Here is a 25,033-nt window from a genome sequence, read left to right on the forward strand (position 1 = left end):
AAACAAACAAACAAAAAGAATATGGGGTTTAGTTTTATAAGATATGAATATGATTGAGCTTTTTTTCTTCTCCAATTTTCTTCATTAACAAGGAGACCTTGATTATGTCATTTAACTAATCTGTGTTCATCTGTGTCTCTTTCTCAACACTGGAGAACAAATGAGTTTAGGTAATAGTCTTCTAACTGGTCAGCTTGCTTCCAACCTTGCCTCACTAAATCAATTCTCAAATGTGGCCAGTGATCTGTAAAAAGTCAGTTATAGATACCATTATTTCTTTACTCAAATCCTTGAAAGGCATCCCATTTCTCTTAGCATAAATGCAAAAATCCCAATTCCTTCAAGGTCTTATAAACTATCCATTTCTCCTACCCTCCCTCCTCTTTGCCTGTATCTTATTCCTTGGATTTCATTTCATTTAGTGTCTCCAAACAAACGTGCTGCTTTGCTGTCTCCTCAACATACTAACGAGAGCTTCTACTTCAGAGATTTTGCAATGAATGGTCCCTCTACTTGGAATGTTCCTCCCCAGATACCCACATGGCTCACTCACTGCTTCATTCTTTATCTCCTTCAAGTCTTTATTCAAATGTTACCTTCTCAGTGAGGTTTCCCCCAACCACTCTATTTAGTAACACAAACCCCTTTCCTCCCCCTAACATTCTCTTCCTTTCTTTATCTGGCTTTTTCTTTCCATAGCATTTCTCATCTTCTATCATACTGTATGATTTATTTATTTATTATATTTTATTAACTGTCTTTCCCAAAAGAATGTAAGCTTTATAAGGGCAGAGATTTTGTCTGACTTATTTACTGACAGTATCTAGGACGAACCCACACAATATGTACAGACTAAACATTTTTTGTTATTCTTAATGCTTTGCAGTTCCATATAAATTTTAGAATCAATGTCAAGTGACACACGAAAAAATCATTGTGACATTGTCGAATGAGCATCTGAACAATGATGTAAGTTCATCACCTCCCTTCTCCCACAAAAACCTATGGCCAAATAGCTACATATGTTAAAATTCCAGTCATTCTGGAAGATTTTCACTGCTTAGAAATATATACAATTAATTCCACATCCCTGTATTTGGAAATACTATGAAGAAAAAGGCATTACAGACAAATTATTTTCAGAAATAACATCTATGTTCTATTTCATCTATTTCATCACCTATGTTCTATTTACATTTTCTTGACAACAGAGGCTTTATTTAATAGCTTGTCCAATTGAGAAAGTAGTTTGGAAAATGGATTAAATTTTTTATTAAATAAGGAAAAAACTCTCAATGAAGTGATATACCATGTGCATGAAGTAGAAGATTCAGAATCCATAAACATGTACATTTTCCCCAAACTGATCTAAAGACTAAATAGATTCCAACCAATTCCCCACAAGACTTTTCATGGAACTTGACATGCTGTTTCTAAAGTCTATAAGGAAGTGTGATGAACAAGAATAGCCAAGAGACTCTGGAAGGAGTTGATATAGGTGGGGAATTTGTCCTACCAGAGAACAAGACTTCTCTAATGAAGCTATAATAATTAAGACAGTATGGTACTGCATATTGCATTAAACAAACAGACTAATGGAGAAGAAGAGGGAACCCTGAAAGATTCTTTCATAAACAGACATTTATCTATGTCAGTGGTAGAATTTCATAAAGTGAAGAAAGGATGGACTTTCAATATGTTATGCTGGGACAAATGGTTATGACATTGGATCCCTGTTACACTCAAAAAATAATGTGAAAGGTAAAACTATAAAATTTTAGAAGTCGACACAAGAAAACATATTTGTCTTAAACATAATTCGGAAAGTGGAAATCTTAAGAAAGAGAATAATGATTTCAACCATATTAAAATTAAAAACTTTCGTCATCAAAAAGACACTACAGTGAAAAGAACAAGCCACAAATAGAAGAGTTGTTAACAAATTATAACTGAAAAATAAAATCAATATCTACATATATATAAATAGTTCCTACAAATCTGTAAGAAAAAGACAACCCCAATAGAAAACATAAAGATTTGGACAGCCACTTCATAGAAAAGGAAATGAGAATGGTCTCCCAAACCACAGGAATCAATGTTCAATCTCATTAGTAATCAGGCAAACATGAACTATAACTATAATGAAACACCATTTGACAGTCACCAATTGAAAATTGAAAGTCTGGCAATAGCAAATATTAGTGAATACTGAGCAATTAGAACTCAGTGTAAACAGGTATGACCACAATGGAAAACAATTTTGCATAATCTAGTAAAGCTGAAGTTGCAAATATCCTACTACTCGGTGATTTCTAAACACTTATTATGAGAATATGCTCTAAAGAAACTCTTGAACTTATACCCTGGGAAACATGTATGAAAATGTTCAATCCTTTAATGGAATAATATATAGCAGTGAAATGGAAGAACTGGTTTCATGCACCACCATGGATGATTCTCACACTGTCGAGCAAAATAATCAAATCATAGACGCATACAACATACATATATAAAGTTTAAAGCCAGCAAGATCAGAGCCCTGTTCCAATGAAGATGACAGAGTGAGACACTTCAGGGTTCCATCCCCCTGTAGAAGCTTTGAAAAACCAGCAAAAACTGGCAGAAACATCTGTTTCAACAAAAGGTTACAAAACACAAAGAAATAGGAAGCTGTGGCCCAGGTAAAGAAGATTAAAGCATTAGAAACTCAACGAGGACCAGAGCTGGGACATTCCTGATAAAGACTTCTTAAAAAATTGTTTTAAATATGTTCAAAGATCTAAAGGACGACATGTGTTAAAAACTAAAGAAAATCAGGAAAATGACAGAGGTACACAAAGATGTTATTAACTTATACTTAGCAAATTCCTAAGTCAAAGAGATGTTAACAGACATCCTGTTATAATCACCTTTCTAGCAAAAAGGTAGAAAACAATGGTTGTATCTCATATATGTATGACTCCATTTATATGACATGTCCAAAACAGACAAATCTATAGAGACAGAAAGTAGATTAATATTTGCGTAGGACTGGGGCAGGGGAAGGGGAACAGTGAAGGGAAATGGACACATACAGGGCTTCTTTTTGGGGTGATGAAAATGTTCTAAAATTGACTGTGATGAGAATTGTATTAGTGTATATAGTAAAAATCATTGAATTGTACACTTTAAATAGGTGAACTGTATGGTATATGAATTATATGAATAAAGGTGTTATAAAAATTCTTAAAAATAGTTGTGGCTGATTGTTTTGATTGATTAAAAACAAACCATAATTTGGAAAGTACTATGGGAAAATGAATTAAAAATAAAGTTCTTAGGAATTTAAAACCAAGAATTACTTCACAATTTCACAGAAATTACTGTGAACAAAATTATTGTTATGTATATGCTATAAAGCTTTCAATACATCTTTAGCTTACAGCCTTTTTCTCTTTTTAAATGAAAAAGAGTTCAGAAAGGTCAAAGTAGAAGTGTGCCCTAGAAAATAAGTAAACAACAAAAGCTCAGGGAAAAAGAAAGGAAGGGAAGGAAGGAGGGAGAGAGAGAGCAAGAAGGAGGGAGGGAGGGAGGCAGGCAGGCAGGCTGGCAGGCAGGCAGGCAAGGGTGGCTTACCAAAACTCATCCTAAATTTGCCTAATCAAGCATACTGGCTTTTCCTAAACATCTATGTCAGACTTTTTATTAATCTAAGAAGTATGTTTAATGATCTAACCTGCCCTAGAGTCAACATATAAGGAAAGGGAGCTTACAGAAAGTAAAATAATTGCAGAACAAAATTCCTGTCCTTAACATGGACAAAATATATTTACACAGGATTAAATAACAATTTCTTGGGTGTTTCTCTAAGGTTTTCTCAAGAACTCTTAAGATTGGTATTTTAATATAAATTCTATTTTACTTTCAAGCTTTTACAAATTATACATGTAATCCATGAGCCCAATACTCCTAATATGCTAACAATAATTTCAAATAAATGTGTGTAAAAATGTATATTTAAAAACCTAGATTCATAGCATCAAAACATGCTACCTTGTAGACAAAAATGTTTCACTTAGATGTCTATTATGCAGATTAATAGGTTGGTAAATTTAATGAAAACAACTTAATGGAATTCTTTTATTAAGGAAAATTAACTTTGATATACATTTAATTTTGATGTGAAAGAATCCTACTTAGTAACTGAATTGGTCTTTTAGCATCAAGGGTACAAAATAAATCATCTCACAAACCTAAACCTAGAGTTCATAGATTAAAACTTTTAAACCTCAAATTTACCACAAATCAAACTACTTACTGGGGAATAAAACAAATACAGAATGAGAAATATGGTGACTAACAAAGAGTCTTATTTTAATAAACTTTAGTAAGTAAACCTAAAGTTTATCAATATTAAATGACTCATCTACACATTAAAATTTTAGCCAGCACTGCATATTCAATTAAAAAAATTCTATTTTTCTACTTCTAGAAGTTAGCTCAATAATAAAATTGTATTTGAAAACTAACAATCCACTTTTTTTTAACACTTACTAAGGTTTTGTTTGAAATATAATCTCTCATGCTCATTAACCCTTTTTCAAACCACATATTTAATTAAAGCAAGTTCTCTACTTTGAAATTTTAGAGTTCAATATTAAAGTTTTTGTTAATGGTAACCTAGAATAGATTCCAAAGAAAGGTTTAAACAAGAAAGGTACTAAGCTTCCAAATGAATCCTATCAATACTGATGTCTAAGTTACCCACAAACATAAATCAGAGCAGAAACTGACAAAATGAAAGAATGACCTTAATACTCATTTCTGACAGTGAATTTCTATGATGAAGAAAGGATTACAAGGAAACCTAGATGTCATTTTCTTACGCTGCTATTAAGTATTATATTGAGTCAAACTCAATTTAATGCCTAACCCAGAGGCACACCAAAAAATGTGCAAGTTGTATTTCTGTCTATGTCAGAAGAGAGTTACGTATGCTATTTTCTCCTCTTCCAATTTCTTAATCAGTTTTGCAAATAATTTTTACCAGGCTAGACATCCCTGCATTCCCATCCCCTATCCACAGACCTTTCTTCTTTTCTTAGCCCCTGTAACATCAGTGGATTTTTTTACTGAAATAAGTCCTAACTAGTTATAAGACTTATTCATAGCTGCTGTCAATGATATCATGAACGAGTATACTTATGAACTGCTAATAATTCATTCAAGATATTTAAATCCAATTTTTCAGAGCCAGAATTCAAATTTCAGGAAACAAGAAAACAACAACCAGACTGAAGGTAAATTTATTACTTTTACAATTCCTTTTACAATTTGTTCTTCGTTAAGTTTTATAAAGGAGCTGGAAATTGTGGGTGATAGGGGGCTGGCAATTTTAGGTGGTGGGGCAATGTTACTTGTTTTAGTTTTGCAAGCATCTGATATGGCTGGCAGGCAAAACTAGATGCCTGTGTTAGACTCTAGCCTAAAAGCTATAAATTGATAAAATAGGAAATCCTGTATTGTGAGTGAGGTGAGAAGATCAGATCATAATATAGGGATATTTTGTAAGTGGTTCCCTTGAAAAAGGAGGTAAAAGGCAAATGAAGGATATTTACAGTGCTTTGGATGAATGATTTAATAAATGCAATATTAAAAACTGAAAAGGGGGGCTAGTTGTTGAAGCATTACTCTAAAAACAACCAGCTAAAACCAGAACATTAAGTATTAATTTATATTCAGCCAAGTAATCTCAAGTAAATCTCAAAATTCAGAATAACATGCTGATCTCAAAGTTAACCTTATAAATATTTTCTCATATTCCAGAAATACACATTAAAACAAAAGTGGCTAATATTGAACAAACGAATGAAATCAGATGAGATAAGCCTTTTTCATATTTGTTATACAGTATGTAGTAATTCGATTTTGTATTTTTTATACATTTTAAATATAACTATGTAAAATACTAAAGTTTAATAAAAGGAAGTAGCTACTGCATATTTTGTATACCCATGGTTATTTTTATTTACTAAAGATGCAAAAAAAATAAGTAAAATGTCATTCTCATCTAAAAATAAAAAAGATCTAATTACAATGTCACATTGAAGTATTTTAGAATATTTTCCCTTGAAGGAGAGTTAATTGATGCTTCCCTAATATAAAAAGCCAAATATATTAAGTACAATAAGAAACTTAGTAAGTGTACGAAGTGCTACATTTCTTGAACGCCTTTTCTTATATTGTTAAAATTTCTTTTTAGAGTTTATCATGAATTAAAATAATAACTCCCTAAAACTGATTCAGGAAAATACATGGGTGCCTAAATATATCCACCTTCCCCTGGAAACATTTTATCAATCTGAACATTATAATAGAGAGGCGCTAGAGTTTTAAAAATACCTCTACGGTAAGAAACTGCTTTTTTGGTTTGTTTTTTAATTAGAGAAGTTGTAAGTTTACAGAAAAATCATGCATAAAATAGAGAGTTCCCATATACCACCATATTAACACCTTCCATTAGTGTGATGCATTTGTTACAATTAAAATGCTAGTTTTTATTACATAGTGCTTGTTTTTCAATATTAATATAAAGCATATTTTCCTTAAATTATTAAATAAAAGTGACTTTAGAGCAATACTCATCTAACATAAAGATATGCATTAAATTGATACTAACAGCCAAATTGATATGATACTATTTTAAATGTTTTAGTTATAAAATAGACACTGGGGAAAATTCCCTATATGTCATATTTAAAAACAGCTTTTAGCTTTTAAGACATAAATATGATTTTTTTAAACTTTCTGAATAATAAAACTATAAATGGAGATGATGGTGTTTGACTCTCCTTGAATTTTTCTAAGTTCCTTTGTATAAATTCTATTTATATTTTCACAGTTAAACAATTTTTATAGAGTAAATAAACCAAAAAGTGATACAACCTTACTTTTAAGGTATAATTTTTAAAAGAAATCTCATTATAATATTCTAGCCCATATGAATCAGAACTAAATATATAAGTCAAATGCAACATGTAGGCAGAACCCACATGTTTTATTGGCATGAAGATAAAATTGGGCACTAAATAAAATATTTTATTGGCATGAAGATTAAAATTTTCTTAGCAAAAAGTTGGTAAAACTAGACTTTACCTTATTATCTTATTTAAATTTCTCTAAATTTAAACTAAATTTTAAATATAAGAATTTTCAGTTTGGACTACATGGTTGCTTATGTATGGTCCTATGTATCCAGGGGCACCAGAAATTCTACACTCTTTACATGAATTCTGCATATTGGTCAGACATTGCTGTTCAGTCAAAAATAATATCAATTACTTTTTAATGCATAGTTTCACATTTATGTTATTTTTGAGGCTATCCATTTCTACTACAATCTGATTTTTCAGACCAGTGGAATCTGGTCAGCTTATCTAAAGGTAAAATAATGAAGAGTGCATATGTCTATCCTTGTCAGCAGTATGGGGACTCCTCTGGGGCAGAAATTTGTTTAAATTACCAGTGCAAGGCACAAAAAAATGTTTACTGTATGAATGATGAATGGAAGAACAAACTAAAATATTTCTGTAGAGATAGAAACATGAAATGTTAGTCAGTAATGTATATTTTTATAAAGGAATGTTGACTGGGAATTTTTTGACTGCCCTTGAATTGAACACTACAGCTCACAATAAAAACCAAAGACCAGAGATGATGCACAGCACCACATTTTTTTTAAAGATTTATTAATGTATTTATTCCAACCTCCCCCCTGCCCCCCCCAGCTTGTGGCTTGTTTTTTGCTGTCTGTTCGCTGTGCATTTTTCTGTGTCTGCTTGTCTCCCTTTGTTGCGTCATCTTGTATCAGCTCTCCCCAGCGCACGGGCCATTAGCTCTCTGCTGTGTGCAGGCCAGCCTGCCTTCACAAGGAGGCCCTGGGACGTGAACCCAGGGCCTCCCATATGGTAGACAGGAGCCCAACTGATTGAGCCACAGCTGCTTCCCAGCACCACACATTTTGAAGACAGCTGTTGACCAAATGGGGGCAAACTGGTCACCCTGGGTTTACTAAGTACTAAGGACTGCAGAATGAGCCCCATGACCCCCAAATTATGTCCCTGGCCTACATAAGGAGATGAAGGAGGGTAAGGATGAATCAGGAGCATCAGGATGCTATGTTTGTCATAAGCACTTCCTCAACAAGTCAAGCTGGGGAGCACAAAGCAATTTAGTCATAGACATTGTAGGTTCCTGAAAGAAGAGGAGACTAGCAGCTCACTTTCCAGCTGGACTGATTACTGAATAGGGATCTGGCAAACTTGCCCTGGTATTGCCACTGGAGTAGAATTTAGCCAAGTAAAGTGTTCTTAGAAGACCCATCATGTGCTCCTGGAAGGGATGGAAAATGGGGAGAAACATATCAACCTAAAAACAGGACTCCTTCTTGCCTAGAGATTTCTGAAGATGGGAGGCTTGTTGGAGGAGCCTGCACCATCAGACCTAACAGAGTCACGGAAATAGCGTACTTGGAAGAAAAGAATACAGAGTATCTCCCACAATCCCCCTACTCAGTCACAAATTCCTTGGGACCTTAGAAATAGAACATCATTAATTCCATGGCTTCAGATGAGGGAACACAGAGATTAGACAAAGAAGCAAAGGGTGCTGGTCAAATGTATCCATGCTCTACTGTGGTAGTTTGAGGCTTTTATGGACCTAGAAAAGATCATGTTCTTAGCGCTAATCCATTTCTGTGGGTGTAAGCTTATTATAGGTGGTGTGATTTGGATGCTACAGTAGATGTGACCCATGGTGGGCCTTAATCCTCTTACTGCAGTCTTTTACAAATGGGATGAACACGGAGAGAGAGAGTAGCAGAGACAGAGAAACCTACAGAAACTGAAAAAGGAAGCCACAGAAACCAGGAAGCTGAAAGTAGAAAGATCCAGAAGAGAAGGGAGATGCTGCATGTAACTTCCCATTTGGCAGAGGAGTTCAGGATTGCCAGCAGCTGGTCTCTGGGGAGAGAGCATCACCTGATGCCTTGATTTGGACATTTTCGTGGCTTCAGAACTGTAAGCTTGCAACCTAATAAATCCCCACTGTAAAAGTCAATCCATTTTTGGTATATTGCTTTTAGCAAACTAAAACACCTACCTATAGAGGGGAGGGGTTTGTACTGGTAGAAGAGGAAATATAGCTGCCTGTGTCTGAAGGGTTCAGTAATAAAGGAGGGCCAGGTGAAACTATCACCCCAAGAAAACCACAGAAACTGTCCACATGAAAATAATGACATTAGCAGACATTCCAGATCATTCAAAACCAGATCAGATCAGAGTAGAACCCACCACCTTCAGATAATGATCTCTTCTTCTCCTGTCCTTTCTTCACCCTCCTCCTCTAGCTCTCCAAGAGCTGGACCCAGGAGAGGAGAAAGTACACCACCACCTGCCTTGGCCCATTCAGCTGGTCTGGCCTGTGAGGTAGGGTAGGGAAGGATCTCATGAGATTTAAATGAATTTTGAAATAAAAATTTTGAATTAGACTTTTACTAACCAAAAGTGGCCAGAAATTTGTGCTATTTGTCCAAGGTACAGTTAAGGGACAGAAATGGGAGATTAGAGAGATCATGGTAAATGTAGGTTTGGAAAAAAAAGCCTTTTAGGTATAAACCCAAAGAGTTTTTAACTGTTTAAAAAGTGCTTTCACATTTACTTATACCCACTACTACCTAGATGATTCCTCAAAAAACTGATAACAAAAAATATGATAACTGAAACTATTCTTTAAGTTCAAGCTGAGGCTAATATACTCCCTTTTCCATCCAACCCGCCACAAAAAGAACAAAATCTTATCCTTGGTAAATTCCCAGGCGACAGCTGTAACTTGCCAGTTATAGCTTAGTTCAATTTATATCCATGACTAGATAAAGCCAGTCTCCTCTGCTTACTGTTACTCCTCTAATTCCACTCTCTGTCTTAATCCACTTTCACAATTTCAACAGTCCTCCTAGGACTCCAATCTCTCCAATTCCTGTCTATGCTTTAATATGACAACGAAAAACAAATTTGATAGATACTCTTCAGATAAGAATTCTGCTCACAAGATTAGGGCTAAATATATGCTGGAAGCCTCAGCTTGGCAGTCAAGGCCTTCACAATAAGTCACTCCAGGAATATATCCCAATACTACTCTGTCCAGTGGGCACCATATCCTTTAGGACCTGTTCCCTGACCCAGGTGGAGAGTGTAGAAAGGCCTTATGTGTCACTGGCTGAGCTAATCTGCTCTGGATCCTGCACATCTGTCCGCCCCATGGCTGAACCCCTGTTTTATTCCAATGGTCTTCAGTTTTGCTTCTATCCAGAGTTTGGATTTTGTACCATGATTTACCCATCTCCTCTCTTTCTTGACTTATAGCTTTATTTTCAGACTCAAGCTAGCCTCCTCCCTAAGAGCTTAATAATAGTGTAATTGTTAAGTAGTATAGGTAGGGTAAACTCTAAAGCCAGATTTCCTGGGTTCAAATAAGCTATAAGCTGTATATGTGATTTTGGCCATCGAATGTAGTCTCTCTGTGCCTTGGTTTCCTCAACTGTAAAAAAGGGATAGTAATAGTACCTTTTGCAAAGGATCATTTTCAGAAAAGTGCTTTGAACAGTGCCCCATATATAGTAAGATGTGTACTAGTCATTATTTTTACTAAAACTTAGTAAAAGACAGAGGCAAAAGTAGAGAAAATTCTGAGCAGTAAAATTTTACATGCAGACAAAATTGCACATATTACTTTGAACTTAAGGAATTCAGTGAGTCAACAATCTCTGGGGCTGAAGTGCCAAACTTAAAGCAGCTTCCTATTGTGGGTCACAACAAAATGTGGTATAATAGCTCAAATTAATGGAAGCTGATAGTTTAAATATGAAATAAAGGAAAAAAAGTTCAAGTGATTATCTTCGTAAGAACTGTCTGTATTTCTGGGAAGAAATTATTTCCACTATTGAGAGACAAAATTACAATACAACAAAAAAACCTGTTTGGTTTTGAATCAAAAAATAACACTAAGGTCAAGGGGCGGGGATACTATAAAATCTTCACAACATGAAGAATCCAATCTAATGAAGGTTTTCTATTTTAATGAGTTCTCACTCATTAATGGAAATTAATTATGAATTAATTAACATATAGTATTGAAATAGGTGGCCAAATTAACGTCAGGACAGTAGAAAAAGGTGTCAGAATTAGTTCCGTCAGGCCCACAATTCTAACATTAAAAAAGAAGGAAAAACTTCTAACTGTAAACATGCTGATGGGGGTCAGTTATGGAAAGGTTTCTGATACTGAACTATATTGTATATTCTCAACACCTAAATTAAATATGGAAGTACAAAAATAATTTCAAAGAACTTTCATTCATGATAAAGCAAAAAATTATTTATCAAAATACAATCTGATATATACATTGCTACTAACATCGATTAATCCTAACAACTTATTTGAAATCTAACAGCTTATCTATTTCAGAAGTAAACACTGTAGGGCACAAGTCTTAAACATCCAAAATGAAGTTATGAACAGAAAGCCCACAGAATTGAAACACTTCCTTAGACATCCACAGTAGTCATAACATATGCTTGGAGTATGATATCTTTGTTTTAAAATGTAAATCAGTCAATTTTTCAATACAATCTTCTAAATAAATGGCATCTTAAGGAGAACAAATTACAATGAGGAAAGTTTGTGCTCTTTAGCACTCTCTTTTTGGTAAGTCATTTTTCTTTTTGCCATGTGCTTTAAATATCTTAATAAATTCCAACATGCTGACAAGAAACCACATACTACACCTGCGCTTTCTATCCTAATTAATCCAGTAAGTACAGGCCTGCTCATATTAATTTGTAAAGGAAATGATGATATAGTGAGTTTTAACTTAGGCTATTAATTACCTAAATTAGTAGAATTAGCTTAATGTTTCAGTAGACCTTGCCAAGATGCACTACCAAATAAAATTTCAAAAATTACTGAGGCCTTAAAACAGCATATTTAGGAATAAGAAAGCAAAATGCTCATTCTACTTCTAGGGGCCAAATGGATTAAGTTACTGAGGGAAAAACCAGTGTACCAGTTCTGGAGACACTAAAGGTTTTGCTGTCATTAACTCCTATAGAATCAACTAAATCCAGTTTAGTTGCCCACTCACTATTTTTTCTACTTGTATATAAACACTTACCTTTGAAGCAGCCCACTCACTTTCAAAATAAAGGTTATGACTATCTAAAATGCTTCAGTAGATTAATGGACAAAATTTTATAAAAATTCTACATGGACCTAGACAATCACATGATAAACTGTGCACACACCACACCATCTGTTGCATACAATTGCCAGCACAGATTTCGTGAGCTGGCAAAGGACTGAAATAGTCAAGAATTCTGCAAGTATTTTAAAGTGCAGGCTTCTCATTAATTTTAATTTCCTGTTGGCTCTACAAGGGAAACATGAGTAGTGAAAGCACAATGTGTCACATACACTCAAGTTCATGCCACATGTACACCTGTAATCATAAACTCTTATCCATTGGAACATTTGGGTATTTGTGTTTATTTCTTCAACTTACAAGAAATAAATCAGAAATATCTACAGTTATCTTTTCATACTTTGTTAATACTCTTGCAAACATCTGGAAATACTTGACAATAATCACTTAATTAATGCAAAGCTAATCGATGACAATATGCTTAAATACTTTATTCAACTGAAGATTTTCCTCAGTCCATAGAACTAAGGACTGAAGAGAACAAGAAGTTCTTTTGAGTAAGGAATGTATTATAAGTAAAACTTTTAGCCAACATTTCTTTAAAAAGCTAAAGATCATCTGTATTTAAACAGATAAAGCAGATCGCTTCATACTGCAACACTGATAAACACTGGTAAATGCAGGGCTAGCCTAAGTTTTTACCTTAAGGCTTTCTACAGAGCTGGTGTTGCTTATGGCTTTCTAAAGGGCTGGCATTGCCATCCTGTCTTCAGCTCCGTTATTACAACTTTACAACTGCTGGCTGTTCAAGGAGGGTGAGAAGATTCTGAGAAAGACACATTTATCCAAAACACGAGAAAATTTCTAAAATGACCATGGTGGCTCTAGCGGCAGGGTTAGTACCTTCTCCACATTTACTGTTTTCTGCATTTTGCAGCAGTGAGTTTTTTCCTATAACCATAATGACATGGCAGCCCAGGAATCAGAGAGGTACTGTAAAAAAACTAGGAAAGCTCCAGGCAAATTTGTACATGGTGAAGGCTTTTTTTTTTTTTTTTTAAATCTCTGCCAGTTATTGAGACTGTCCGCCAGTACTGCCCTGGAGGAATTTTGTGACCTCTAAGCTCAAAAGAACAACACAAGTTGAATTAATATTGAAGAATTATAGTAAGAGATATTAACTTATAGTTCACTTTGAGACAAAAACAAAAATGGCTGATTTACCTAATACATCTGATACTAGTAACTATTGTCAATACATTTAAAAAAAATGGAATCAACATAGTGGGCTAACAGATGGCTTTTAAAGTTTTTGTTCTTATTCCAAAATCTTTATGTTTCCTAAAATATAACTATTTAAATATCATACTGTAATATCGGCAAAACATGATCTACACGCCCTCTTTTTAACACCAAACAATCTGGATTGCTAAGCCTGTTTGGAAATAATTCTAACAAAAACTGAAACATTAGGCTAGTGCTATAATAAACAGATTTGCCTTTTACATTTTGTTTTAGAAATCTTCATAAGCACACCCTAAGCAGATTTTTTTTAGTAGAGTTAAAATAAGTGGTTCAATTTGCTCAAATATATTTACCTCCTTATCTTTATATTGTCCCAAAACTGATGGTATAAATTAGGTTCTCTTATCACCTCATTACACTCAGGAACATATCATGAAACAAACAACAGTTCACAGAAAACAGAAAACACAAATGCTAAAGATTTTAAATAAAATACATAAATTATATAGCATACAGGCTTTAAGATAATGTTTCCTACTCTGCACATCTGTTTAGCAGGTGCCTCTCTGAATAAGTTCCGCCCTTCACTAATCTGCTTTGAATACTACAAAAGACATGGAAGTGTTCTCTTTCATTTATCTTTCTTGAAAGCTGTTTTTTTTTCAAGGCAGAAGGAAAAGCCTTCTATGTTCTGCAAAATGAGATAAAAATAACTAGATTTTGTTTTAAGCAATTTCTATTAAATAGACTCAGAAATCACACAAAATTTAGTTCTCTTGGAAGACAGCCTTGAGATACATCATAAAGAAGAAAGCAACACATAAACCTTAATATACTTTACACTTTGATGAGTCACCTTTTTTAACATTCTATATCTACTATATGATAGAATGAGTAACACCGGATTTCCCTTATCATTACCAGCCGGTGTCTTAAGTGGAAATTTGTCTTTACTTTTAGTCCATTTCCCTACTTGATAAGCAAAGTACTGGTAACCAAACCATTTACACTTCACCCCATCTATGCTTCTTTCCCTATTCTCTCTTTACCCCTCTTCTACACTTTTCCTTGTCTTTTACCACACTCACTATTCTTTAGCAATCCTTTATCTCTATTTCATTCCCATTTACATTCTCCTTTGTGGCTGTTAGAAACATTTTCCTCTTTCCTCAACGTGATGAAAGGGCTGAGCTGTTCCAGTTGACAGGTGTAGTAAATGCTGAAGGAGGAGGAACTGTTTAGTCACTCTGTCCTTTCCCTCAATCCCTTTATAAGGATGCATGCCCTGTGTAAGTCAGGAAAAAAATAATTCTGCAAAAACTGGCTCAAATCATATGGTCCCTTGAAGGCCATTTCTACTAAGGACATTTTCCATTATTTTTTTTACTTTCACCTTGCATCATTTATCACCTTAAACAAAATAGCATTCTTCAATCTGATAAACCCATTATTTCAGTTGATTAATCTTTTCTAATGTTTCTAACATCTATGCCTGTGTTTGTCCATTTTAATTGGTCTATTAATTTAAGTCTGTGTCATATAACTGTTTTTACCTTACCTCTGATCCTTCCCTATCAATCAATCCTGCATGCTACCATCAAGATTATTATTCCTAAAATACTTTTCATGTCATTCTGCAACTTAAAAACCTTCAGTGACTTTTCACTATCCATGAAATAAAAGTTCAAACTCTGAAGTCTTAAACTCAAGGTATCTACCATCTGATCTGGACCTACCTTTCCATTTTAGTTCCTGTATTATTTCAAGTGAACTAAAATACATTTGAAGGTCTCTATTTCATTGTCAACCAATATATCTGCTGCTTTCCTGCCTCTACACACCATTCTTTTTCATGCCTGTCTTCCCTTCTCCTGCTATACATTTTTCAAAGCTTAGACAAAATCCCTTGTCAATTATGATTTCATAAACTACCTTAGCCTTCACGGATCTCCCCTCTAATCCCCAAAACACATGACAATGCCTGTATTATTGCTTTGAACCGCAACTTAACATTTTATTAATAGCTTGTCTTCTTACCTAAATTAGTATGTGCGCGTGTATATATATAATCTTTCACTCAAAATAACTATCACAATGCATATAAGAAAGCAGATACATAAACATGTTAAATTAGTTGAACGTTTTCTAATAAATTTTGTAAATCCCAAATAGGAGGACTCCAGAATCTATGATGGGCAGAAAATGTTACAAATGTTAACTTTATATGAGCAGGCCAATGAAAAAATTAATACTCTGACTCACAAACTAAAATGATCCTAAGAGGGAGAGTGGAAGGCTGCATATCAAGGGTTGTGCATGCATATGTGTTAAAATTAAAGACAGTAGGGCACTGAAATGGTCCTAATCAAACTCACCAATGACCTCCAATTTCCTAAATTCAATATTCTAAGTTCTGCTGAATGTTATCGCAATTTCTTGTACATTGTAATAAGTCATTCCATCCCTGCACACAGAGCCTTGTGCAATGTGACCTATTCTGTACTATTCTTCCCATCATGAAGGCCTATTTCCACATCTCCTGAATCTGGATTGGCCTTGTGATTTGTTTTGACTAAAAGAATATGGCAAAAGTGACATCATACAGATTCTGAGTCTAGGTCTCAAGTGGCCTGGAGACTTCTATTCTCATCCTCTTGGAAGGCTGCTACCACCACTTAAAAAACCCCAGGCTTGCCTGCTAGGGAAGCACTGCCCGGCCAACAACCAGCACAACTGCCAGACACATGAGTGACTAGATGGTCATCTTAAAGAGACCATCTAGTGAGTGACTAGATGGTCATCTTAGAGACCATCTAGTCCCACTCAAGTTGTCAGATGATTGTCATCACTATCAGGTGAAACTAGCACAAGAACCATACAGCTGAACTTACCCAAGCTGACAAACAAAATTATAGCGAACAAAATAGTCATATTAAGTCATTAAGTTTTGGGGTGGGGCAAGAACTGAAACAGAATTAAATCATTTTATTTGCTATTTCTTAACTATAATTATTTATTCATGACCTGGCACCTCATTGCAGATTGTTTTCTAGAGGCTATTAAGATTTATTCCAAGTGAGACAAGACAGTTCTTTGATGCTAAATACTCTTCATTATTTATCATGTTCATTAATGATTTAAAGCTTGAATGTCAGCGGTCTAAATAATTTATACATATATTTTAAAGTAGATAGCTTAAAACAAAATCCTGCTAGAACTACAGAAATAGAGATTTTATGTTTCTAATTCCTAACCTTAAAATTGAAAAACAATAAGCAGATAATACAGTTGTTTTCAGGCTAAAATTGCTAAAATTTGCTAGTAATTAGTGTCTAATCTATTTAGGAGAGATTTTGAAATTTTATTATGATTATTTAAACGCTCAATTTTAATATATGTAGAAAAGTACTTAATAAAACTTAAAATATTTACAATCCCAGAGCATTCAGAGGCATGTTGTCTAAGCAAACATGTCTGAAATTTATTTTATTTATAAACATTTATAAGTATAGCTATAAAGAAATATAGTTGTTTTATGTGGAAAAATCTTAAAGGATAATATGCAAAAGTAACACATTATTATTAAAAACATGCCAATGCAAAAATTTACTCCATAAAAATATTTTACTTTTTCTAAAACAATACTTGCTTTAGAATAGTTCATCTGTACTCTATGTATTCTTTAAAAGAATTACTAAGAAGTATGGCAGAAAATGTAACAAAATAAGCTATACATCTGCAGTTTTATACTGATATTTATATACTAACTAGACATAGAATAAGACTATTTCTTCCGACAAGCCAAGTGGAAATAACATTTACTCAAATAGGAACTAATTCAGTTAACTTTCAAAGTTAAGGTAAATTTCTCAAATCTACATCATAAATCTTCTCATTTATTTGGGGGTTACTAAGTTTAATAACTGTTGTATTTGCATTATTAACAATATCTTTGGAAACAGTTGTCATTTTAGTTTTTAAAAGTCCTAAATATTTCCCTAAATGTGGACTATGATTTATTGTTTATATTATTTACATTAGTCTGAAAGTACATTTCTACAAGCAAAATATAATTTTTGCTATTCACATACCCAAATATGTAGCTAAAATACTGAATATTAATATACAGCCTATAACTTTATATATATACACACACATACATATGAACTATACTTTTCAATGTGACAATAAAATAAAAGAGAAAACAGAAATGAAAGAATTAAAATATACTTACAAAGTCAAAATCTCCGTCTTGAGGAACCTTCCAGTTATCGGGAAAAGCATTTTTGGACATAGGGAAGGGTTCATGAATATTCTGATTACAGTTTTCAGGACTCTTGCTCTTGAAGTCCTGTTTATCAAAGTAGTCCATGAACGATGGTCTTTGTACTTGTGGTGAAGTTGCATTTCCTTAGGTAAACAAAGAACATAAGGAGGGCATAAGCTCTTACATTTAGTATGATCTTTACTGAGCAAGAGAATAAATTTGCACTGGTCAGATTCATGACAACATAATCAATTGCATAGAGAACGAAGGAAAAGAAAATAAAAATGAAAACCAAAATAAAACTATCCATCCAAACAAAATTCAAGGGTCTTTGATATGCAATGGTCCCAAATATCCTTCGATTATAGAAACATTTCAGGGTTTGGGCAGAGTCTTTATCATAATTTCATTAAAAATCATTTGAGATGCATTTCAAATTGGTCAAAGTCAATTTTAAAACCTTAAGTTTTTTTTTTTTTTTAACATGAAGCCTGCATAGTTACTGTCGTGTCCCACCATCTGTAAGGATTTCCTCAGCTTCCTCTTCTCTCTCTTTGTCTGCTTCCTCAAAGTCTTTTAGCTGATTTCACCTCCTCCTCTAACTTCCATGGCTTCAACTATCATGCTTTTAAGAGTCTCCCAACTCTATTACCAGCTCAGATCTTTCTCCTAAATTCTATATCTGACTTTTTAACTGCTTACTACTCCATCTGAGGTGAGTTTGAGTTACCTTAAACTTGACCATTCTAAAGCTAAATAAAAGATCTTTCCCTTCAAACCTCTCACATACCCTATCTCTGCTAAAGTCAGCATTATTTACTCAATCTCCAAAGTTAAACTTGATTATTAACCCAAACCCTTCACTTTCCCAATACCAAATTGATCATTAGGTCTTTTTAAATATATACAAATAAACAGTTCCCCTTCCCTTCTGCACTCATCCCCCGGTAACCTCTAATCTGCTATCTTTGCAAATTTGCTATTTCTAATCATCTCTTAAAAGTGATATACAATATTAGGTGCATTGCTCATTTCACTGAGCATAATGTTTTCAAGGTTCCTTTATATTGCTGTGTGTCTAATTTCATTCTTTCTTACAGCCAAATAATATTCCATTGTGTATATGAACCACATTTTATTTTACCCATTCATTTGTTGATGGACATTTGGGCTGTTTCCACTTTTTGGCTAATGTGAATAATATTGCTATAAACACTACTGTACAAGTACCTATTTGAGACTTTGTTTTTACTTACTTTAGGTGTATATTTAAAAGTGGAATTGTTGGATCATATGGTAATATTTAACTTTTTGAGGAACCACCACATTGCTTTCTACAATGATTATACTATTTTACATTCCCACCACTAGGGTTCCAATTTCTCTATATCCTCCCCAAAACTTGCCTTTTTTTTTTTTTTTTTTTTAAATAATAGCCATCCTTGTGGGTGTCATGTGGCATTTCATTTTGGTTTTAATTTGTATTTCCCTAATGGCTAATGAAGTTGAACACCTTTTTGTGTGCTTACTGGCCATTTGTGTATCTTTTTGGAGAAAAGTCTACTCAAGTTCTTTGCCATTTTGTAATAGGGATGTTTGTCTTTTTGCTTTTGCATTGAAGAAGTTGTTTATATATTCCAGGTATTAAGCCCTTATGAGATATAGGGCTTGCAACAATTTCTCCCATTCTGTTGGTTGTCTTTTCATTCTCCTGATGATTTTCTTTGATGTATAAAAGTTTTAAATTTTTATGAAATCCAATATCTGCTGTTTCTTTTATTGTTTGTGCTTTTGGTATCATATCTAAGAATCCACTGCTGAATTCCAGGTCACGAAAGATTTGCCCCTATGCTATCATCTAAAGGTTTTACAGTTTTACCTCTTATATTTAGGTCCTTAATTCATTTGAGTTGATTTTTGTAATGATGTAAGGTAGGGGTCTAACTTCATTCATTAAGTCTTTTAAATTGTACTATGAAATATAGCTATTTAAACCTAACTCTTTTTCTCTATCCATCATTGTCACTGTCAGTTTAGTTTCTAATCATATCTTGCCTAGGCCACTGTAGCACACTCCAAATTAGTCTCCTTACTTCTAGTCTCCTTGTTTTGATTGTAGTTTCCATACTGTCAACATAGTGACCTAAACACAAATCAGACCATGTCATCCTTCTGCTTATAATCTTTCAACAGCTGCTCATTTTCTATAGAAGGAAAAACAAACTTAAAAATCCATATAAAAATGGATATAAGGTACTTCATGATCTGGCTCCAGCTTCCAATTTCATCTCTTGCCACTCCCCCAAAGATGTATAACTTGACAGACTTACTTGCAGGTCCCATAATGATTCACTTCTTTATGATTCTGCCTATGTTCTTCTCTTCATATAGTATTTCCTTCAAACTCATATCAAGTACTATCTTCTCTGAGTACTTCCTCAGATTGTTCCAGGCAGAATTAGGCCTCCCATGGATATGGAAGACCTCTGACATGCCTCTCATTTAGAATTTATCACACTGAACTGTACACAGGGGTATTCAAGGTTCTCTTTTTTCCCCCACTATTTTGTGTACTCCATAAGGGAAGGGCCATTTTTTTACCATCCTTTTACCTTCAATATCAACAGTATCTTATAAAAAATAAGAAACAATGAGAAAATATACGGAATAAGAGGTAGTTATTAACTTTTGTAAGATATAATTTACTTCTATACAGTTTATCACTTTAAATCAGTTGTTCTTTAAGTTATTATAACACTGAGTGATTAAAGTAAAAATAAATATTCAGAATAATGAGATTTTTAATCTGTCTGGTATTGCCTTGATCAGTGGTTTTCAAACTGGATTCCTGAAAGACCTAGGGTTCCAAATAAATATCCTACAGGCCACCAGGAAGGCATTTCTTATACAATTCTCCAGACAGTAAGTTACTAACCTTTAAAAATTTCTGTGATGGAAAGTACTCCTCTCCACAAAAAGCCTGTTGGATAACTCTAAGTTACAAAAAGTGTTTTTTATGTGAACATAAAATCGGTTTGTCTACAATTTACATTCAGTGTTCCAAATAAATTCTTCTTTCATATACTAGTCCCTCAAATATTTGAGGACAGATATAATGGCTCCTGTTCTAGCTGTCTTTCAGGTGACCATCTCCTATTCCTTTCATGTGACCCGTTTTTAAGACTCATCATCATTTTGTTTACTTGCCTATGGAGGCATTCCAGTCCTTCAATGTTTCTCTAAAATGAAATGTAATCTTCCTAATGGTGATCTGGCCAATCTAAAATGCACTTTGGTATTTGAGGTTCTGGATGCAGTAATGGTATTAATGCAGCTTAAAACTATATTTACTATTATGGCAACTAAGTAACATTGTTGGCTCAGGGTGAGCTAAAGTAATTTTGGTTAAAAGAATGCAATACTAAAACTTTTATTTTTAGTCATTAGAAATATGAGATGAAACTTAACTGATGTCTACTCAATGTGGTGAACTGGCAAGTAGAATTCTCTAAATTAAAAAAAGGGGGCGATGAGGAAGACAAAGCTGTCAGGTAAGAATCCTATCTCTTCTTTCTTTTCTCCAGCTTTCAGGTCTCAGTGTGTATTAGTTGGTGGATTTTGGCTTTTAGGTGAGTTTGTTTTGGTGGAGATACAAAAGGGGGTGTTAACAATCCTGTTTGTTCATTAAAAAAAAAAAAACCTTTTTGAAATGAAATAATTTTCCTGTCAAAACAAAATTTATTTTGACTTCATACTGATTACATCTTCAGCTAACCAATTTTTAAAGTTATCCAAGCTTTTCTCTGTACATGTGCAAGCCTTATTTTGTAAGTGTTTTTAGTTTTTCATTGCTGTTGTTGTGGTTTTTCGGAGGCGCTGGGGCCAGGGATTGAACCTGGGCACTCATATGTTGTAAGTGGCACTCAACCACCAAACCACACTGGCTCCCTTTTTATTTATTTTTTTAAATACCTACTCAGAGGTCTTTTTCACTTTCTTATGGGGATTTTGATGGTCTGGCCTAATCAAAGATCAAATGAATCATTACTATACAATGTAAACACATTACTAAAATAATTATATAATAAAACTAATACATACTTTTATTTTCTTCAGCCTATGAGTTATGTCTTTTAAATATGTTTTTGTCTGTTACCTTTCATTGAACTATAAGTTCCCTAAATGAAGGAACCCAAATTCTTTACCCAAGTAATTTCACAAATAAGAAAATAACTATGGCCATACATGAATGTTTCTGATTGTCTACCCAAATGATCAGTATCAATAGCCAGGAGAGGAACTAGGAAGAGAACATGTGGCCTTCAGCACTATTATTTTTTAATTAGTAGAAGCTATTATTATTCTATTACTAGCAACTATTACTGGTGATGATAAATTTGAGAAATTATAACTACTATGATTATGAAGAATCCATAGAGTCCAAAGGAATCTGATATTCAGAATACGAACACATTGGTGAAAAAATAAAGACTCCTCAATACAACTGTTTATATAAGGACTCTTCCTCCAATTAGAGCTGCTCAGGGTTTACACAGTTTAAAATAAGTACGACAAGACACTTGGGACCCAAATGGTACCCACCCGGCAAACATACTGAAACATTCCATTAAAATTAGAGTAATATAAACACCAATATTCATAGCAAACTTTTAGAACTTAAAACACCTTCATATTCTATGTACAATGCTCACAATAAAGGAACTCGTAAGGGTCAGTTCATTAAGATTAATGGCTAATGTTAACTTTAGCTTCCAGGTCAGAACACTCTTTATTAGTTAAAAATGAACAAAATATAAAGGAGACAAGACAAGGCATATTGTTTCAATGACCAATTAACGTTAAAAATTCTGTGTTTATGGAGTTTTTATCTTCAAGATTCTTCCCTGAAATTTCCTATTGTCAAAAAAGAAATTAGTTAATTTGGCAAGGTTACATTACTGACATCTGGACTCAACACATACATTCCATTAATATTTTCAACAGGTTTTAAGTACCCTTGATTTTTCTCTGGCCCATATCATTACAAGACATCTTCAGAACTGAAATGTGAATCATATAGCAACCTTTTATTTCAAAATAGAGTCCCGGAATTTAATCTCAGTTATTTGCCACCTCTATTTTTATGAGAATAAATAAAATATTTATATATTACAATTTACACAGATCTTCTACATAATACTTGAGTAAATCAAATCATACAGGCAGAGAATGAGAGGGGTGAGACATGATTCTTTAAAAGAATCCTTTGTTGAATATTTTTTCTTTTTTTTCAGAGTGGAATAATTACATAATAGGATTCCATATTTGTTTGTGTTTTAAGTTCCAGTTTTCATCAGATAGCCTTGATAAGAGTAACACTCAAAAAAAAAAAAATTCCCAAAACTTTAACATTTAGTGGGTTATCAATGTTTCTGTGGTAAAGCTGGAATCGGAGGAAAGGAAAAATGTTTTTTTGGGGGAACTAATTCTTAGAAAGTAAGAAACCCATGAAAGATCACCATTATTTATCAACTGCATTTGGTAAATGTATAGAAAATGTTTTGCTGAAGCAAACTTCTAGGTAACATTCTTTAAAAAGTAAGTTTAGTATATATAGGTGCTGTGGTTTTAAAACATCACATTTATGGTACTACTAATCCATTGAAGAAAGCAGCATTCCCAAAGATCCTAATCTCTGACCACTGTTCCTCCCAAATCCTCCTCCTCTCCCTACAGCATATCAGGCCCAGATTACTCTTATTACTTCTCCTTACATTCAGTAGTGGCCTCACTGCAGAGACTCTAGCCAGAGTCTTCTTTCTTCTCACTAGAATCTTTACCAATATTCTTGTGCTATAATGAAACAGTCAAGGACCTTTTGAGATATTGATAACTATCAATATCAATGAGATATTGATAACTATTAACCATAATTCAGACCTTTGTAGCTGAGAAAATTCACCCAAAGCATTCCAGGGACAAATGGAAGGTTAAGTTTTCCTACCAGAAACAATACACAGAGCTGCTACTCTAATACAGCCTACATATTAGGAGGAGCAGAATGCACTGAGAAGGAGAAGGAGAAAAATAAACTTCTAAAGTTGCTATTTCCCTATAGTGAATAAGGTGGGGAAAATTGTATTTATAAAAACTTCCACAACAAAAAGTAAGGCGAGAAGAGAACTTCCTTTAGAGATAGGAAGAGTAAGGAAAGGGTGAAAGACAAATACTATTCTTTCCGTAACAATTCAAAAAGAAATAAAATCCCAATCTCAAATTAGTAGTAGCAGAAAAGAGGGAAAAAGAAGACCGCTGCTTGTGGGTGGCTAAAGGAAATTGGATAGAGGTATCACTCCACTGCAGGAATCTATTCTTCTATCCCATGCCTGCTGCTAATCCCATTCCAATCAGGAGCTTCTATCCCAGGCTGTATGAGCTACCACTAATGTCCTAGTGACCCAAAGCTGTCTGCCTAACATCCAAAATCCCTCCCTTCTTTATATGGGATAAAATGTCGCCTCGCTTGTGTGTAGGATTGGCTATGTGACACAATTTTGGTCAAGAGATACACTAGATGAGGGTTTCTAGGAGAGTTTTGTTTTCTTAATATAGGGACCAACCACCCTTCTGTTTCTTTCTTACTCTTTCCTCCTGCCTTTAACACAGATTTGATGGCTGGGGATTTTGTCATTATTCTGTAAGAAGGAAATGAGAGTAACACCCTAAAGATGGCACCACAGAAAGAATCTCTGATGGCATCATGAAATCACTCTGCCAGTTCAGGACACTCTGCTTCTGGACATCTTATTAATAAATGAGGGGGGAAAAAGAGCCTATTTTGTTTAAGCTGTTGTTATTTGGATTATCTGGTATAGAGAGTCAAATTCAGTCCCTAAGTGATAAACTTCTATTCCCAAATAGAGGATGTAGGAAGAGGGAGAAGGAGAGCAAGTTTAATATTTACTGGAAGAACATCCCAATTTGAAATCTAAAATCCACTATTATGCAGAGTGGTTCAATTTTCATTGCATTTAAGAAACATTATAGTTTTAAGGGCCTTTTTAGGGCTACCCATAAACCGACTGTGTAGTAAAGAAGTGGGCTTAGCCAAAGAGAAGGTCTGGACTTTACTGTTGGCTTCTGGGAGGTAATCTATGGACCCTTGGTACGTTACACCTGATATAAGTGGATTTGTTTGCCTGGGGGCCTTGGGATAGTCTAACAATGCAATTTAGGGCAAGGGTTTGCCATTCCCATATTAGTCTTAGGATGGGGGCATGAGCCATG

General features: G+C 34.1%; 1 protein-coding gene and 1 long non-coding RNA gene across 5 annotated transcripts in view; one reads left to right on the top strand and one right to left on the bottom strand.

The window, feature by feature from the left end:
- Nucleotides 1-9,096, top strand: part of LOC131273291 (uncharacterized) — a 74,962-nt gene extending 65,866 nt beyond the window's left edge. For both annotated transcript variants that reach the window (XR_009180475.1, XR_009180476.1), the window contains exons 4-5: nucleotides 5,231-5,279; nucleotides 8,819-9,096. This is a non-coding gene — a long non-coding RNA (uncharacterized lncRNA). The remainder of the gene's footprint in view (nucleotides 1-5,230; nucleotides 5,280-8,818) is intronic.
- STK3 (serine/threonine kinase 3) overlaps nucleotides 1-25,033 on the bottom strand; it is a 296,968-nt gene that overhangs the window by 56,051 nt on the left and 215,884 nt on the right. For 2 of the 3 annotated variants that reach the window (XM_058275773.2, XM_058275772.2), the window contains one exon: nucleotides 17,714-17,889. In XM_058275773.2, the coding sequence (XP_058131756.1) occupies nucleotides 17,714-17,889 (176 nt within the window). Of the gene's footprint in view, nucleotides 1-7,781; nucleotides 8,010-17,713; nucleotides 17,890-25,033 lie in introns of those variants that run through there. The other variant, XM_071207934.1, reaches the window with a different exon arrangement.

The sequence above is a fragment of the Dasypus novemcinctus genome, chromosome 14 (genome assembly GCF_030445035.2).
Source record: "Dasypus novemcinctus isolate mDasNov1 chromosome 14, mDasNov1.1.hap2, whole genome shotgun sequence".
NCBI classification, from domain to species: Eukaryota; Metazoa; Chordata; class Mammalia; order Cingulata; family Dasypodidae; genus Dasypus; species Dasypus novemcinctus.